General features: G+C 38.5%; 1 protein-coding gene across 1 annotated transcript in view; it reads right to left on the bottom strand.

Annotated features, from left to right (window-relative positions):
- zcchc7 (zinc finger, CCHC domain containing 7) overlaps positions 1-18,433 on the bottom strand; it is a 398,044-nt gene that overhangs the window by 163,365 nt on the left and 216,246 nt on the right. Inside the window, exon 3 of the mRNA XM_068030315.1 lies at positions 3,882-3,925. Within this exon, the coding sequence (XP_067886416.1) occupies positions 3,882-3,925 (44 nt within the window). The remainder of the gene's footprint in view (positions 1-3,881; positions 3,926-18,433) is intronic.

The raw sequence follows: 18,433 nt of genomic DNA, 5'->3' as shown, positions 1-18,433 counted from the left end.
CCTTGGTTCCCCCTTTCACCCTTCTTAAAAAGTGGAGTGACATGTGCAACTTTCCAATCCAGAGGGATCACTCCTGAATCTAGGGAACTCTGAAAGACTATAGTTAGGGCATCTACAATGTGCTTCCCTACTTCCTTTAACACCCTTGGATGGAAACCATCAGGTTCTGGGGATTTCTCACTCTTTAGTTGCATTAATTTCCTTGTTACTGATGTTTTACTTACGTTAATTGTATTAAGTCCCTGTCCCCTATCGGCTATTAATTTTTTCAGGACTTCCGGCAAGTTATCCTCCTTTTCAACTGTAAATATTGAGGCAAAGTAATTGTTCAACATGTCTACCATTTCCCCATTATCAATGACAATATCTCCATTTTCAGCTTTAAGTGGGCCTACATTGCTCTTGACCACCCGCTTTCCCTTTATGTAACAATAACATTTCTTCTTATTGATTTTGATGTCCCTTGCAAGTTTCCTTTCATAATCCCTTTTAGTAGCTCTTATAAGCTGCCTTGTGACCCTTTGCTGGTCTTTGTATCGATCCCATTCGGCCGGATCTGTACTGCGTTTTGCATTTTTGTAAGCCCTTTCTTTCAGTTTTATGCCATCTCTAATCTCTTTAGTTGTCCATGGCTGTTTTTTCTGTGAAGTAGAGCTTTTTCCTCTCAGGGGTACATACTCGCTCTGTATTTCGTTACATGTTTCTTTAAATATTCTCCACTGTTCTTCAGTCATTTGACCCATTAACAGATCTTCCCAGTTTACCGTGGACAGTCTCTGTCTCATCCTGTTCAAGTCAGCCTTACCCAAGTCTAAAATTCTAGTAGCTCATTCGTGCTTTTCACTTTCAAACGCTACCTTGAATTCGATCATGTTGTGATCACTATGATAAATTTTCAAGCACAGTTAGGCTACGAACTAAATCTAATATTACCTGTCCCCTTGTTACATCTATGACATCTTGCTGTAGGAAACTATCCCGGACACATTCCAGAAATTCTCTACCTTTCACACAGGTGCTAGTCTGCCTTTCCCAATCTATGTGTAAGTTAAAATCCCCCATTAATACTACTCTGCCTTTGTTACACACTTGCCTAATTTGTGCATTTATACAATCTAACACCTCAGAACTGCTACCCGGAGGTCTATACACAACACCTATTACTGTTTTGATCCTTTTCTGTTCCTCAGTTCCACCGATAAGGTCTCCACTGGATGCTTGCCCCTCATTATATCCTCCCTCACCAATGAGGTGATGTTATTTCTAATCAGTAAGGCTACTCCACCCCCTCTGCCATTTTCCCTGTCCCTCCTGTAAACTTTATAACCCTCGAGCTTTGACAGTGAATGCCAGTAGGCTATTTAACCATGAAGGTCATCAAAGTGGAACCCAAGTCAGCTTTCGCCCAACATTGATTGGCGAACACTTTACACAAGCAGCCACTGTTTCGGAATCAGGAACATGAACTTGGAGTGATGTATCCCCTACCTAATCCGAGGCTAACAGTAACATTACAGATTATTTCAGCCTAAGACTGACACACCAAACACAACTCATTGAAACAAAAACTGAAAATGCTGGAAATACTCAGCAGGTCTGGCAGCATCTGTGGAGAGAAAAACAGAGTTGCGTTTCAGGTCTGTGACCATTCATCAGCACTAAAACAAAACAGAAAGTTTTGATGAAAGGTCTCTCCACAGATGCTGCCAGACTGGCTGAGTATTCCCAGAATTTTCTGATTTTTTTTGTTTCAGATTTCCAGCATCTGCAGTATTTTGCTTTTGTATTAGTGTATAATTCATCGAAACATTGGCTGGAAATTTAGCAGCATGCCATGGTCCTGCTGCTGGGACCAAATGGGGGTCCCGAGCCCGCGGGGGCAAACAGTGGGGCCACAGAGGAGATTTTACTGGCGGCTGCCGATAAGAGGCCACCGCCAGGACCACTGTCCAATTAATGACAGCGACCTGCCTCTCTGAGCTGCTAGCCCAATCAAAGGGCTGGCAGCTCTGCAGCCTTAGCAGTGCCACCGATAGAGGTGGCCGCTGCTGAGGCTACAGGGAAAAAGGAGAGGGCTCCTCCATGGTGAGGCGCCTTCGAAGGACTGGTAAAATTGTTTTTTTTTAAATACGCTGGGGCCAGGAAGGCAGGCCCTGGCGATCAGAGGGGTGAATCCTCCAGTGGCGGCATCAGAGCCGTGGGGATGGCCTCTGCCACTGGGGGCCCCTCATTAGGACATGGAGACTCCGGGAAGCTGCCTCAATATACTTAGTGGTCTCCCCATATGGCAGGGGGACGTTCCGAGGCTAATAAAATACCGGTGTTGTAGTAAAATGGCCAATAATAGGCCAATTCATTGCATTAATTGGCCACCCACCTCCAGTCAGTGGACAGCCCAAGCCACTGCTGTTCCTGCCTTTGGAAATATCTAGTGGCAGCGGGGAGACGCCAGGCTTCCCTCCCAGTACCTTCCGCTGCCACTTTAGCACCTCTCCCGCCTTCCAGACCATCTCCAATGGGCTGCTAAAATCCCGGTCATTATGTCTGAGGAATGTTTACGCTATTGTTTATTAAGTCATATAACACAGACAACTGCCTTCAGATGACTGGCACTACTGCATATTAAGCATCTATCGAACTGTTGCAAAAAAATGGCCTTAGCTTAAACTTGGAGGGTAATCCCACCAATAAATTGTTGCCTAGGAGTCAGAATGTGGATTCTTTTCAGAGCCTGCCAGTATAGATGTGCCCCCTCTCTAGCCATTTTCAGGGTTTATTAATTCTGCCTTCAGTTGTTTCCGAGTGTTTTAGGTTTGCATCTGTTTAATTGTGGGCTCTCTTAGTTTTCCCTCTTGCTGTTGCTTCTCACTTCCTTTGTCCATTTCCTCCTCCATTGCTGAAGGCACCCAGTTTCCTGTCTTTTATTCCCTGTCTCACTATTATTAAATAGTTGCTTCCCTACCATCAGTTCTTCTGCCCATTGCCACTGTTCTTGGTTTGGCCCAGTGAAATAAAACATACAAAAGATTAAAGAAAAATGAGGAGAAATAAAAGGAAATCAGAAAATAAAAAAAGTCTGGAAAATATACCAAGATTGATAACAAAGACAAGAGAAAACAAGCAGAAAAATATCAAAAATAAATAAGTCGTGTGTGTGAGAGAGAGAGCGAGCCTGGGTTGAAGGTTAGATTTGAAGAAAACAAACACCAGCAAAAATCCATTTGTTTAATTTTTACTTGCAGGATACAGTAGTACTTTTTCTGGGTTATGACTAAATCATGCCATAAATTATCAGTGGACAGTATTGACATTGGCCACTCAAAGATTCCTCTAATTTTAAAATGTTACTCTACAATGCTAATTAATCCAGATGATACTGATGTTAAAATAGAATGTAACTGCAGCTTGACGGGAGAATCCTTGACAGTACGGAAAAAGTTGCCTTTGTAAACTGTAGGTTAACATTTATTGCTATAGACTGAAAACTGCAAACATTATCTGCATATTACTTTACCAAAATATTTTTTGAAACAGTATCTTTAAATCTAGTAACAATCCAAATCAAACAAAGCATTAAAAAAACTACAATTCAGCCATCAAGTAACAACCATACTTAAGACTTTTCATTTTTCTAACTAGTTAATTGCCAAATTAGGACCTTAGTGTGTATCACAGCTTTACATTTGATGCTGGTCAAATCCACCAAGTACCAGACCTTTCAGGAGACAACATGGCAGAGAGACCAAGTTGATAAATTTGTGTTAGCATTACCATTGGTGTTTTATTATAATTTTAAAAAATCTAGTAAACCATATATAGTGCTTCACTAAACACGAAATGGTCACTGCATTCCTTAATCAGCTCATTTTAGAGTATCTTACCTCTAGATCTTTTTCACAGACGGACCACGGTGTGTGAAAGTCACCTAAAAAAAAACAACTATTCATTAAAATTAAGTCCACAATTTAATTAAAAAATTTGGTAGGATTCATAATAATAATTCCATATTCAATATCAAACTTGAAAATAAAGTTATTTCTGCATTAATACGACAATACTCATTTATTCTGGCAAAATTTAATTTCTGTAGAGGCAGCAGACATTTGCAAAGAAACTAGGGTACTGATTACATACGGAAGTATTTTTATGTACACAATATTAGAAGTCCAAATTTGCAGGTCACCTTTCTAAAGAGCTTATTTTTAAATCATAAAAATAACAGTTAATCAAACAATCTTGACCACAGAACTGAATTACTGCCACTCTGCTTATGCTCTCATTAAAAAGAAACACAGGTATTTCAATTTGAGAGATAAACAAAAGCTGACAGATTTTAAATGAAAGTACAGATGGCAGAATTAAGATAATTAGAGACATTCTACAAAGGGCTGAATGAAAAACAAAACAAAGACAATTGACAATTTTGATTGCTTTTCATTGCAGTGAGAATTTACAAAAAAATCAGGGAAGAATATTTTAATACTTTAAAAATTGTGGACAATTTCTGTGTATAAATCCTCTTCTGCCCAATATGCCCAAATCCACCCCAAGGAATACTATATAATGCGCGATAATTGCTACTGCTGTCAAACTGCTGGTTTTGTAGTATACATGCTTAACTAAATAAATCAATTCCTAAAAATACACGAGTATAAATGATGCACAAAAAGCAGTAATAAACTAAATTCTCCAGATTAAACTGCTGAACAGTATGAACTGAAACAAGATCATTGTTTACTGGTCTCCATATCAGAATTAGCTCCACATTTTGCAACATACTTTGGGGCTCAAATATCAACAGAAAATCAACGCAAATACATGTAGTAGAAAATCCTGAAATGAAGGTGTTAGGCTAAAGCAAAGCCAGAAAGTCATCTTTACTGTCAGCATTTACAGTATTTTGCACTGACAAAACAGCAAGAATCCTTGGGGAGGTCAGCACCCCAATATATGCAAACAAATTAAATACAGATCAAAAGGCTGGTGGTGTCCTAAATTGCCGAAAATGAGTTCTGATTGCCATTAGAAGTCAATGAAATAAATTATTCCTACAAACTGGAATTTATTTCAGTATTGTCTCATTGACCCATGTCAATAATATTGAAAATTTATTAACACAGAAAATATGTGTAATAAAACTGACCACTGCCAATCACACGTTTTGACACCATATTGGAGTACACAGTTAGCTACGATGGTGGGGAGGGGTGGGGAAGAATGAGTCATGTAATGTCACAACCGACAAAAGGGTGCACAATCGGTTGCTGTATCATGGATCATTGAAATTCCCACACAAACAAATTTCTCTTTTTTTATACATGCAATTATTTGATATATTTCCCCACCTAAACAGAAAGATGACCAATTACATTTAAAAGATGTCACGGATTAGGTCTCCTCAAATAAACAGCATCTATCAAATCTGTTGCAACAAAATTTTATAACCAATTTGCAGTCTTGAATACAGTGCAACATATGTGACAAAAATTGCCACATATTTACAACATTCATATCGCTCTTGCACCACTTTTTGACAACAGTACAATCCTCTTGTTTTCAAACTAATTTACAATAATTTTAAATATTCACAAACAAAAAAAAGATGGAGACCCTGAGTGTGGTCTGGTATTAGTCTCCCAATTTTAATGGAAAATGGACAAACACAATATTAAACATCTTGATGCATTTCATTTTGTTCAAAAGCACTTTTACCAAAAAGAAAATAATTAAAAAGAGAGTAGTAGTACATATGCTTTCACCAGTTTTCACTACTGACCATCAAAATAGGGAAGGGAAGCAGTATTTCAACACAGTGGCTCCAAAAGCAAATGCTACTTTGATGGGCAAACACTATTCAGCCTCGTCTCTCAGGACATCACAGGAAGGCAAGGGTGACTGCTTTTCGAGCACTGTGATATTCAACAATGCTTTAGCTTCTGCCCTCTCGTAGCAAGATAGAGAGAGCAATGTGTCTCTGTGATTGCTGGATGCAATTAATAAAGATTCACAAAATAAAATACATTTTGGAGTAGTTTTTGATTACTTTTTTTAAATTCCTGATTTTTTTTAAATTCACACTTTGGTACTTCAAAATAGAAAACAGAAGCAGCTGTGAACACTTTTACATAACACTTTCATTTATAACCCAACAGCCAAAGGAAGCTTAAATATTTCCAAAGCATATTAAAATTTAAATGGTAGCATCAAACCACCATAAACCAGATACATTCCAAGACCCATGTATTGTATTCTTATACAAATTAACAATTTCACAAAGAGTAATTATTTTTTCTTCAATTCATTCCATTTCTCATTTCTAGCATCTAAGGAGACCCGGAGCTCTCATCCTCGTTTCTGCCCTTCTTTTTGCTGGGTTGTCCATGACCTTGCTAGGTGAGTCTTCTGAATGCTTTTGTTAAGGGCAGCCTCCTCCCTCTCTTCCACTTGCTTTTTATTATTGACATACTTAGCTGTTGTGCTATGTAGGATTAATCTTGCCTTGGTTTTAATTTTGGTCATTCACACATACTGAAATTACTAGCCCTCTACACTTGGTATACAATGTCCAATCTGTATTATTAGAATCAATGGTGAATCAAAAGGAGACAAAGAAGTTCAGCATTCATCTGTTTCTGCGGTGTAGTAGGTAAATATTAATCGTGAGGAGGCCTTGAAAGGGCGGCTGCTCCATCTCATCTCAAGATTTCTGCAGAGCCTGCACTATGTATGAGGCAGATATTTGCATCTTTGCTATTATATCATCACATCTGTTATGAGGATTCATCATGCTGCCTATAGAACCATAGAAAAAGTACAGCACAGAAGGAGGAGGCTATTCAGCCCATCGTATCTGCGCCGGCCGAATAAACTATCTACCCAAACTAATCCTACCTTCTAGCACCTGGTCCATAGCCCTACAGGTTACAGCACCTCAGGTACACGTCCAGGTACGTTTGAGGGTCTGTGCCTCCACCACCATTCCTGGCAGCGAATTACAGACACCCCACCAACCTCTGGGTGAAAAAGTTTCACCTCATGTCCCCTCTAATCCTTCTACAAATCACCTTAAATCTGTGCCCCCTGCTAACTGACCTCCCCGCCAGGGGAAACAGGTCCTTCCTGTCCACTCTATCTAGGTCCACTCATAATTTTGTACACCTCAATCAAGTCACCCCTCAGCGTCCTCAGTTCCAGGGAAAACAACCCGAGCCTATCCAATCTTTCCTCATAGCTGCAACCTTCAAGCCCTGACAACATCCTTGTAAATCTCCTCTGTACTCTCTCCAGAGGAAATATGTCCTTTCTGTAATGTGGTGACCAGAACTGCACGCAATACTCCAGCTGTGGCCTAACCAGCACTCTATACAGTTCCAGCATCACATCCCTGCTTTTGGGCTCTATACCTCAGCCACTAAAGGAAAGCAATCCATATGCCTTCTTCACCACTCTATCCACCTGTCCTGCCATCTGAGGACATGTACTCCAAGGTCTCTCACTTCTTCTATCCCTCTTGATATGCTCCCGTTTATTGTATATTCCCTCGCTTTATTTTCCCTCCCCAAATGCAATACCTCACACTTCTCCAGATTGAATTTCATTTGCCACTTTTCCGCCCACTCAACCAAAACATTGATATCATTCTGCAGTCCACAGCTTTCCTCCTCACTATTAACTACACGGCCAATTTTTGTGTCATTAGCAAATTTCCCAATCATGCCTCCCATATTTAAGTCAAAATCATTAATATATACCACAAACAGCAAGAGACCCAACACTGAGTCCTGTGGAACACCACTGAAAACCGCTTTTCATTCACCAAATCATCCATCGTCCACTACCCTTTGTTTCCCGTCATTGAGCCAATTCTGAATCCAACCTGCCACCTTTCCCTGTATCCCATGGGCTTTCATTTTACTGATCAGTTTGCCATGCAGGACCTTGTCAAATGCCTTACTAAAATCCGTGTAAACCACATCCACTGCACTACCCTCATCAATCCTCCTTGTCACTTCCTCAAAAAACTCAATCAAGTTAGTAAGACATGACCTTCCCCAACAAATCCATGTTGACAATCCCTGATTAATCCATGCCTTTTTAAGTGATAGTTTATCCTGTCCCTTAGAATAGATTCTAAATATTTACCCACCACCAAGGTCCGACTGACTGACCTATAATTACCTGGCTTATCCCTCGCACCCTTTTTAAACAATGGTACAATGTTCACAGACCTCCAATCACCTGGTACCTTGCCTGTATCTAGTGAGGATTTGATGATCCTCAGCCCATCTGTTATTTGCTATCTGGATAACTGTTTGGTCACTATATGGTTGATAATTCAGCAGCGACCTCCATCTAATTGATCAAGAATTCCCTCAAAATGCAACAATTTTTTTTGAATAGTGAAAAATATTTCAAAAATGTGCAGCATCATCTGAATTAAATTTGTAATTTCCAGACCATGCAAAATGTACAGCACAACATATTATGCAACTAAATGATGGCGCAAAGATTCACTTCCCTCTCCCAAGTTCCTAATCGTGGCTGCCTTGCTAATTGGAGCCAGATTCTTATAGAGGCAGAGAATCAGCGCTGAGCACTTTTCTGCTCTTCTCAGGGATCTGTTCAAGAGCAGCATTGGCTAAGGCCAGGGAGTAGGGCACCTGGTTGATTCCTCAGTCACAGGTGGAGAGGTGAGAATGATGTGACCAGAAGGGGGAAAAAAATCTGTGTTAGAATGATTGCTGGCTCATATGCTGTATGTCTTCAGGTATGAAAATATTTCATTTTATTAGGACAAGAAACATACCTGTGTTTTGTTGATAAACATTTTCCAAAAGTCCTGTTCATCTTTGCATAAGACTAATTTTTTCAGCAGGTCCCGCCCGATACCATCACATGTTCATTAAATAGTGTTAATATGTAGACAGATCACCAGTTACTGTAATTTACTGCATCTGTAATGAAGCATGTAGCAAAATGCAGCCTTGCCCTCACTAACTAGCAGCCTGTGTCCAGCCTTTCTGAATGTATAAAAAAAGTACTGCACAATGTTTTCTGCCAATCATACAAGCTCCGCAGTAGAGCACGATATATTACATCCTATGGTCCTAACCACTACATTCAGAGCATTTTGATCTTTGCACAGTCTTGACTTTCCCTGGATATTAAACAATTTGTCTTGGAGTTTCACCTTCACCCTGATCTCTTGCAATTGTTCAAAAGTTTCCTATAGTTATTGTTTCAAGGCTGTTTCTATTATATCCATTCAGAAAATGGTAAAATATTGTTAAATATGCTGATTGTACAGCATCAGAAAGCAGCGCAGAAAATGTACATTTATATCACGCTGCATTTCTTTTCCACTGCCTTATTTGGTGTACAAAATGCTTAAAGATGGGCTGCAATAAGTGGTTGCTAAGCAAGTTTACCTTGAAAATGCCAAATTTGTAAGTATTAGCTGCCGAACAATAGTGTTACTTACAAAATAAGAAAACTACAATTTGATGAAATGAGTTATGACTAAAACATCACTACAGTTCTTGTTTAACAACCTGGAAAGTAAAGGATTAATTTAACCAGCAGATTTCCACTGGAAACATTTTTACAAAAAATATTCTGTCGTATCAATGGAGCTACATTACACAACAGAGTAGGGAGAAGATGTCAGATGTATGGAGCACGTCTCTTTAAAAACTTTGATGAACCTATATTGGCTCGCTTAAAATCTGCTGGGTTTTTTTCAATATGCCAAAATGGAAATAGTACAATTTTTAGCTACTTTCCAGCATTTTCCACCCAGGATTTTTTTAAATTTACTTGAAATAAAATTATTTGCAACAAAAACTAAATTCTAGTTAAAAACATACCATAGAGAACACTATTTGCTGCTCCCAAACTATTTTCAGGAAATTTTTAGAGCAGCACCACACTGGTCACCAACTATAAAATCAGTGTTCCCATCACAAATTCTGCAAAGCTCCTCTGCAATTTTAGTCTTTATATTAATATAAATTTCAGGTCAATAGAAAGTTGCAATCTTAATTCTAATATTGGCATAGTGGAAAAATGTTACAGCACTTCCCTGAAGGATTAAAATTGGTACTTGTAACTGAAACCCTCAGTGATTATGTATCTTTATGTGCTGCAGAAAACAGGCAATTCTGATGACTGGCTAAGTTTGATTTTAAGGTTTAAATCTGGTTGGTCACAGTATGTTTTACAGTTACTGTGCATTATACTTTGCTCTTTATTAAGCTAAATGGAATTGATATATATCATGGTTATCCACCTAATGCTTCCTTTGATGTCAGCTTAAACAATTTTGGGAAGACTATGGTGACACTTTGATCCAATTTTCTGAATGGAATTTGCTAAGAGTTGGAAAATGATTTAATTTTCTGCACAGCAGGATAAATTTAAACCATTCTAAATCATATTGAAAAGAGTATCCAACCAAAAGCTCCCAGATAGAAATAGTTTTTCCAGTTTCTTCAAATGAAAGAAATTGTTTAACCCTAGTGAAGTCTAGGAGAATTGTATTTATGGATACTGCATGAGGGCCACCATTTCACTGTACGAGAAACTAAGTTGCGACCTTTCATCTGCAACATTCATATTGACCAGAAGAACCTTGGGTAGACCCACTGGGTTTACGTGGATAAACATTTTCCAAAATATCTATGAAGATTTAGTTTACAAACATCAGCACACCATAAAGTCACATAGCAACTGAGATTGCCAAGTTTGTTTCTGTAAAGAAGCCGGTTTCTCCAGAAGAAAGGTATATGGAGTACAAAAAGATTATGGCAGGTGTTTATGGAGCTTTCAATGCAACTTTGACAGGTCTTTGGGTTTGGTACTGGGCACCAGCAAAATCCCAGTGGTAAAACTCAGTCAGCTGAACATTTTTAAGAGTTCTCATTGACTAAAACATTACCTCATGTGGTATAAGTATAAATAAAACAGCAGCAGAAAAATGGCAATGCTACCAGTGTGAGTCAAACCAGCAAAGGCACCAAACTAAAATTAGTGAGTTACTGAGACCACTTAAATACTTATATTTAGAGACTGAGAAAAATGCAAATACTGGAAATTGGAGGTGAAACTAGAAATATTGGAAATACACAGCAAATCTGCCAGCATCTGAAGGGAAAAGACCGATCACTGGCTGAGCTATGTATTTCTAGGATTTTCACTCTTTATTTTATAAATACAAAAGTAAAAAACATTGATATTGAGGTAATGAATGTAAATAATTTAGATTTCAAACAAAGATTCAACAAATTAATGTTTTGCTGGGTTTTCTTTTTAAGAACAGCTGTACATTTGACCTAGGCGAGTGCATGTAACTAGACAGGACAGGGCTTGCTTGGCCCATCCTTTTAACCGGGAGTGATATTCACAGAGGACGAATTACATCTATACTGATGTGGGGTAATTTAACAAGTCAGTACCACTGAGAGCACCTTGCCCACGTGTATATCAGAAATTTGGATGTCAGCCACTAACGATCAGAAAATCTCGTGTTCACATTTTCAATACGCTCACTGGCAGGTGAGGTTCGCTGGGTCCAATAAATGCAATCCACATAACTAATCCTTCCGTTATGAAACAGGCTAAAATCAGATGACAAAAACAACTACATACTTAGGAGTTAATAGATTCAATCCTTGTTGCAACGGTATGACCATTACACAAAGATTACAGTCAATATGTTATAGTTGCCAAAGTCTTTTTCCACAAATTGTCAACAGCTACCTATATGAAATTTTATAACTAATAATTATTTGTTTGTGGTTCAATAAAACAGTTACTAATAAGAGTAAATCATATTAACTGCACTACACCTAATGCCTGATTAGACAGTACAATATTGCAGTTACTGAGGAGTTGTAAGTAAAACCAAACTTTTGTATCTTACTTGTTTCCACTCATCTTAGCCCTTGGTTTTAACAGCACTAATTGCAGTACAGAACAAATATTTGCATCAGTATTTTTAAAACCAAAAGGCTTTCTATTCTGATGTATGGTTCCATGATAAGTGGCTTTAACAATAGTTTATATTACCTGTCATTAATATGTGCAATTATAATAAAGCACAGTTACTGGAAGAACAGCATTAGATTTTCCAAAACTAGTTTTATTAGTGGGTCATTTTCATTAACCTTTTGACTACCATTAAGATTTAAGCATCACAATTAATGCTATAGAGCATTTTTCGTTCTTGTATGGTCCCTTGCGCTATGCACCTACCTTCACGTTCTCAGGTCATGCAGATGTCACTCTGCAAGACACGTGTAAGGGTTGCATATAAACAATGCAAGTCAACTCTTAGTTGTATGTTTCCTCTCCCATATGAACCTTACTTTTACTTAGCTCCTCACAGGAGGTTCAGCTGAAATGAGGAATTTACCAAGCGAGAAATATTACCTCTAAAAATGAGTATTACCATCCAAAGTACATTTTGCTGCACAGCTTATTTGAAGATTGGCGGAAATGAAGTCTTTTGCAGTTCTATACATATTTTAGTTCTTCTCATATTCAATGTTCTGCTGACACAAATGTCTTTTCCCTCTCCCAAAATGAAAAGGGTGTGTTGGTGAAATAGGAGAATCACAATGAGCAATCCACCCAATTGGTCAGCTAGCTACGTGTGTGTTGAATTTTCTTTTTCACTCCATCAACCACTTTCTCTTCCACTTTGATTTCAACCCAACGAAATAACAAGTTGCCACCAGTGTAGCTCATACAACAAAATAAAAACTGACCAACGAGGTCCATTCCTCATTCAGTAAAATTCCATCGATGGTCAGATCCAATTCCTGTCATTTAAGGACACACTGCATACGACATTACAATTCCATATAAATAAATAACAGCCAATGGACTTTGACAGATTTTTTTCATGTGTACTGCTCAACTCTCAACAATTCTGCTACTCCACAAAATGACACAAAAGCTTTGGGGAAAAACACTTCACAAAAAAAAAAATCCAAATTATACTCATTTTCAAAAATCAGATTATCTAAGACCCCGTACCTACCTCATTGTTAAACTACATGTTGCCCTAATGATCCATTTTCTGCAATTTTGTTAACGAGAATGGGTCTGTCCACTCATATCCACACCTGACAATCCTATAAATGAGCTCCTTTCTAACAGGCTTCGTGAAAAAAAAAGACGACGATACCACCCTCCTGGTATAATGCAGTAATCCCCTAGCACTCCTGAATGACACATGCACATGGGTAACTTCCTGAATCAGGGTCACACTGGTTGGATTTGATTCAATTCACTGACCCAGTGTAAAAGACAATGTAGTGCACTGTGTAAACAAGGACAATGTTCACTTTGGACCCACATAAATTAGTACAGTATGAAACACTTTACAATACCATCTAGATGTGGATGTTGTCAATTCAGACTATTTAAATGTTGGGATAGCAAGCCTTTCAGTCTTCAATATATTTACAAAAGTAACATTTTATCTTTCCTTAAAAAGCATGTTGAGGAAAGAACTTGTATAGAAACATATTACTGGCATCTGATACTCCCATAAACCATGGAGACTAATTTAACACTCTGGTTAGAATGGTGAAAGGATTTGGCTTTCTAGTAGAGTTTTAAAATTGTAAAAAGTGAGGCTAAGAACCCAGTGAAAATTGACTATGATCTTACATGTTTCACAAACAAGCTGCACTTTTTTTTTTTTTACATACCTGGATTCTATACCTAATAACACACAATTTAAATCCCAGTCTTAAAATATACTACAGCATTTATCAATAAAACCTATGATACTTGACTAAACTGAAAGCCTCCCTATTTCTGAAAAAATCTGTTTTTATAAAGTTTGGAGATGGAATGAAAAGGACCACTAGTATGCATTCATCACTTACCATGTCAGTCTTTCAAAACAACATTAACCCTTGGTGTCAAAATCCAAGTCATGTCCATGCAGTCTGATAATTTCAGAATCAGACCAACGTGACAGGATGGCCTTGGTCTCAAAAATCAATGTTACATTTAAAGAACAAAGCATCAACTGCACTGCAGATACTTTTAGATATGGGAATTCTTTAAATAGCTCTTAGTTTTAATGTGGGATCACATTCAGTTGCAGAATCATTCAGGTAAAACCAGCAGGAAAACAAACTGGCAAGAATAAAAATTTGTCACACTATGTATATTAGATACATATATTATTACACACACATATCTATCTGCCATGGTACTGCACAGGGAATCAAAAGCAAGAGTAGTCTTTAAGTGAAACGGGTTACAGAACTGGAGTTGGATATGCACAGAAGTAAATCAATTCCCATTCTTAAGGAATGTATTCTATCCTTACTTTTATATATTTCCATTATAGGTTTATATGTCCACATTTATAATGGAAATGCTCATCCTGTAATTATACTTGCTCACCAGTGGTGGAGCTGTAACACCTGGGAGAACTGTGTAATTACAATGTGACAAAGTTTACACAGGCAGTTTCCATTAGAAATGGGGACAACGGAATTTATAATGGAAAAAGTTGTCCAGAAGCATGCACAGATCTAAGATTTACACACACGTATAATTTTTAAACAAACGTTTTTATATAGCTTGCTACTTGACTAACTTGGTGATCTTATAATCAGGATGACAGATAACAGTTATGAGAAAAATTGTTAAAATGAAAATTACTTGAAACTAGAAAAACAATACAGATCTTAATTTAAAACATTGGGATTTTAACATTTTGCCAACTATCTGAATAAGCACTGTTATCATTTAGGATATCAATGCAAAATAAATTAGGTTTCTTTCATCAGACAGAGACCGTTAAGGATTTTTTTAAAAAGAGGTTTTCTTAATTTTAAAGGTTTTGAGTGTAAAAATAGTTTTTAGCTTGGCTGGCAAATCAGTAATAAGGGTCCACACACTTAGGATTAACAATGTAAGAATGAGGAGAAAATAAGATTTTTTATTTCAAAGGGTCATTAGAATATAGAATGTTTTACAAGTGGCTATTGAGGTAGAGACTATATTATTTAAAATGGAATTGGATAATTATTTGAAAAGTTGGAATATAAAAGGATCTGGGGAACAGGCAGTGAATGAGAGAAAACAGCTCCAGTGTAGCAGCATCTGCAAAGATACAATAGGCTCAACAGCCTCCTTCTATAGTGCAAATTCTATGACTCTACAAATGGATTTACAAAGTAATTATTAGAAAGCAAGAACTAGATTCATAATAATTAATTATTTCAAAAAAATACGAGCTGGAATTGATTACAAGGAAAAGCCAAGACTTGCATTCAAACAACATAAATTTTGGTGGGGTGACAGGGCTGTGGGAGATGAGAGGTACCCAAATTAAAGTTAAATGCTAGCCATTTGAACCTCCTACTACAGTGGATCGAAGTTTAAAGAGTCCATGCAACACACTTATAATAGTATAGCTACTCACACTTTGTACATGCATGCTGTAGTTTAAGAAATATAAAATTAATGACAATGCTATCAATGGTTTAGTGAGTTTATTCACTGAATAGGAGTGTCACAGACTAGGAAGAGCCAGGTTTGACTTGCAGTCTGTGCTAATTTCAGCGAGCACAATGATAGGGCTGCTACAAGTGTCCTCAGTGCCCCTGGGCTAGGGGTGAGAAAAAGATTCAGACAGACTACCTGCTCCTGATCTCTATTCAGTAACCCTGGCTGGAAATATGAATGCGTAAATGTTGGATATGAACAGGATCAGGCTGAGCTGTGATGTCGCTTGCCTCTGCCTCACACAATCAAACAAGAGGCAACACTCATTGTCAATGCTACTTGAGTAAGGTGCTCAAAGGCAGAGTGCTTTTGGAACTGTACCACATCAAGGAGTCAACAACTTCAAGAGGGAAGCAAACTGGCAAGAAGAACACACAATTACTTCACTAAAATAAATTTTAAAAACACAGGATACTATGCTGTTTTGCAATCTTCATTAGGTATAGGTTTATGTGTACATATCTGCAGAGTTCCGCTGTAATACACATTCGTGTTTCAATACAATCTCATGTAGAATGTCAAAACTAAACTACTGCCTGTATTGTGTTTTTGTTGTATTCTGTTTGCCTTCTACCATGAAGTTAAGCAAAGGGCAGATTTTGTGTGGCATACAATACACATTATTTTCATTCAAATCATAATCAAGTACTTGAGTTTGTACATTCTTAAAAATGCGATTTATATAGATTCCAGAAAGCCATTTACAGATTATGCAGATGGAGTACATACATACTAAAAAGCAGTTTTATGTTTTACACAGGAAAAAAATGAAAACACCACTCCACAATCCAGGCTTTTGGGATGGTACACACTAGTGATCACACAATACTGATACATTACAGTTACCCCGGCAACCTTCCTCAACTGTAACAATGCTGCCGTACAATAGCTTTCGCTGGGCTGCTTTCTCTTCAGTTAGCTAAACGCTTGGGGACCATCTGCGTCGGCATGCTTCAAAGAACGGCCTGCCTGTGGGCCTGTCACTCCGAACACCACCTCTCTGACCCCGACTAAATGGAACTTTCAATCCATTTTTGTCCTCCCTGTTGACTTCTCCTATTAAGGCAACCTTTTGACAAAGAAAGCGGAAGAGTAGGCTAACTGCATCTAAGAAAGGTGGTGTCTGATACATCTGAACACAAGGATTAGCAAGCCAATACATAACAAAAGATGGTGAAGGAAAATGCAGTGGCATAGAAAAATATTGTTTTAGTCAGATCCTTCAAAAATACAATGTGTACCTGTTTCAGACAGTCATCTAGGCAGTAACTCTTCAAAGAAACAAGTCCTGTAGGACAATAAGCGCTGCCAGTTTTTACAAGCCACTAAGGATTTTTTCTGGGGGGTGCAGCCATGGTATGGAATGGAGGACTGGCTGCATCTATACACAAAATCCACTAGCTTGGTTTCAAAGTATGAACCTCACATTTGATTAATTTGATCTTTCTCGTCTATGTCAGACGTTTATGGGTCAAAGCCCTAATCCAGGACTTGTTGGAGGCGCTGTCTTTTGGATGAAATGTTAAACTGAAGAATCATCTGTCTTTTGAGATGGATGTAAAAGATTCTGTGGCACTATTCAAAGAACATGTGTTCTGGCCAATAGTCATCCCTCAAGTAAAACTCCAACTTAAGTGGTCAACTGATCATTCATTTGCCACTTATAAGACCTTGCTGCGTGAAAACTGGCTGCCGGGTTTACCTACATAACAACAATGACCACACTTTGAAACGAATTTACTGGCTGTCAACTGCTTATGAATGTGAAATACACTATGAGCTGAATTTAGTGTTTCTGTCTCAAGTCCCGGTGGCGGACCCAGAAGTGTGTGCCATTGCCGCTTTAGGCCAGCCAACCACAATTACGTGGCCACTTTACGTAACAGAGGCGCAGGGCCTGTCACATTGCATGACGGGGGTGGGCTCTCCGAGGCACTGTGTGGCGCACCCAAGACATAGCGCATCAAATTCTTGCACATAATATAATGCCCATCAAACTCTTGGACCTCAATACAATGCCCACCCGTGTAGAGTAATCCCATACTATGCCAACCAGACCCTTGCACCCATTACCATGCCCACTGCACCCTCTCACCTGAGACCAAGTTCGCCCTGCAGAATGCATGGCATTGAATGTTGACAATGGCCGCCGCCGCTCCCCCCTCTTCCCCTATCTACTGGTCCCTATGGCTGAATTTCTGTCGCAGCATTGAGACCTCGCCTCAGTGCTGCCACCTTTCAACGGCTGGGGATCCAAAGGCACATGAGGGCTATCCGTTGTTCACTTAATTCCAAGCCCCTCATTGATTCACTATCAATTGCATGCAGATGTATTATAACTATCTGTTCTACAATTTAAATTGCACTCCTGTCGCATTGGGCTGGCAACGCTGCCTTGGAGTTTTCCCGCTGCTGACTAAAACCGGAACAGACATCACAATGTCAGATTTCCAGGTGGACGCGTCCAACTCTATTCTCTGGCCCCCCCCCCATGCCTCCATTCCTGCTCCAAACAGCCTTGCTAAATTCAGCCCTATATAAATGCTGATTTTTTCCACTGCAGTTAGTTTTAAACAAACACCATCTGAGTGCCATAATTTTGTACACTCAAAACCTGAAATCACACAATTAAATATGTTAATTGCTTTCCCCAACTTTTGAAAGTTCATTCTTGTTTTCATCCATTTTACTGAATAAGGTACAATGATAAGTACACACGTTTTGGACTGTTATTTATTCCAGTCACAAGGGATTGACTGCTTTGGTTTCACTGGATTCTGGATTGTACCATTTTTTATTTAGAGCAGCACTGTGCATCAGTGTGGTCATGCACAAATGTAAGAAACAGCTGTAATTTTTTTAAATTAAGCAAAATAGTAACAAAAATTTCAGCTCC

The sequence above is a fragment of the Heterodontus francisci genome, chromosome 4, assembly GCF_036365525.1.
Source record: "Heterodontus francisci isolate sHetFra1 chromosome 4, sHetFra1.hap1, whole genome shotgun sequence".
NCBI classification, from domain to species: Eukaryota; Metazoa; Chordata; class Chondrichthyes; order Heterodontiformes; family Heterodontidae; genus Heterodontus; species Heterodontus francisci.
This window is presented reverse-complemented; position numbering and strand designations above follow the sequence as displayed.